Source organism: Propithecus coquereli, unplaced genomic scaffold, assembly GCF_000956105.1.
Source record: "Propithecus coquereli isolate 6110/MARCELLA unplaced genomic scaffold, Pcoq_1.0 Scaffold201, whole genome shotgun sequence".
In the NCBI taxonomy this organism is placed as follows: Eukaryota; Metazoa; Chordata; class Mammalia; order Primates; family Indriidae; genus Propithecus; species Propithecus coquereli.
In genome coordinates, this window is record NW_012145079.1 from 1,742,091 (window position 1) to 1,743,397 (window position 1,307).

Below are 1,307 nucleotides of genomic sequence, written 5' to 3' on the forward strand. Positions count from 1 at the left end.
TGTTTTTTATTATTTTGTTTTAACTTTGAAGTTATCTACAATTTTCTTTCTACTTAATCTCCAAATTATTGAAGAGATGACTTATGAAGAAAAACGTACCTTTCAGATTGAAGCTTAGTAGTTTTTACTATTAAATCTTGAGTCTGTTCCTTTGCCGCCTAAAATTATAAACATAGTTAACATCAGTACATTCCAATTTTATTATATTTCAGAAAATACTAGCACTTACTGAAGTTCAAAGCAAATGAGCTCACTCTACAGAACTCAAAAGTTTAAAAAAGGCCCAAGTAAATGCAATACATAGATGTTTCAAGGCTCATACACTACTTTATTAAAAGGAACTCACTCAGAGTTCTCAATACACACATAATGCTAAGGCTTAAAACAAAGGAAAAGGGATCCAGATGCTTACTAAAGAACTGAATGGTTTATGATGCTTTTTAGAGCAAAAGAAGCAATGGAAGAGCAAGTTAAGGATGAAGAACATGACTTCAGTTATACATGTGTTGAACTGAAATATTCCAAATGGGGTAGCACATTAAGTCATTGAAACGCTGGTGTGGAGCTCAATGGAAATGGCTGAGATGGAGATAAAAATGTGAGAGTTGGAATATACAAACTACCCACCATATAGAGTTGTGGTGAAGATCAGAGATAGCCCCATATAAAGGACACAGGACTGTTTCTGGTCAAATTTCATACTAAGCAATGCTCCCTTCCCCAAGCCAGAGCTGAAAGGGATCAGAAGTGAAAACTTGATGGAAAAGCATTCTATCCAAAGATTAGGCAAACATTTATGAAGTGGATTTAAACAAAAGACAAGTGTAGCCAGTGAGAGTCTCTCTCAAAGACCTGAACTGGAGAATACTACAAAAATAAAGCAGTAAGCAATGAGAAGAGAAGCAAGTGGTCATGAGGCGGGGAGAGACACAGTGTCCCTGCCTTGAAGGGATATTAAGTGAACCAGAATTATGCATAAATTAAGTCAGTAGTAAGCAGAAACTATAACGTAGACAAAATGACAAAAAATAGAGGGTGAGTTGGCCTGTTAAAGAGAGAATACCAGAGCAAGCACCTGAAGATACTGGATCATTTTCATGCTGGAACACCATAATGAAGAGCCAAGCTTTGGCTATTAAGGTTTCTAGAGCTGCCTTAGATCTAGATGCCCCCAGCTCTGAGTTCTCAGAGGCCTGAGCCTATACTCTGTTCTCAGATTGCCAGTGAAACTCTATCTTATTGCTTCCCAGGCATCCTGTCAACAGAGCCCCAACCTCCACCTCCAGTGAAGCTACTCTGACTCTGTG

At 38.0% G+C, this 1,307-nt stretch overlaps 1 protein-coding gene across 1 annotated transcript in view; it reads right to left on the reverse strand.

The window, feature by feature from the left end:
• The window catches only part of COG6 (component of oligomeric golgi complex 6), a 105,447-nt gene that overhangs the window by 97,142 nt on the left and 6,998 nt on the right, over positions 1 to 1,307 (reverse strand). Inside the window, exon 4 of the mRNA XM_012643818.1 lies at positions 100 to 158. Coding sequence (XP_012499272.1) covers positions 100 to 158 — 59 coding nt within the window. The remainder of the gene's footprint in view (positions 1 to 99; positions 159 to 1,307) is intronic.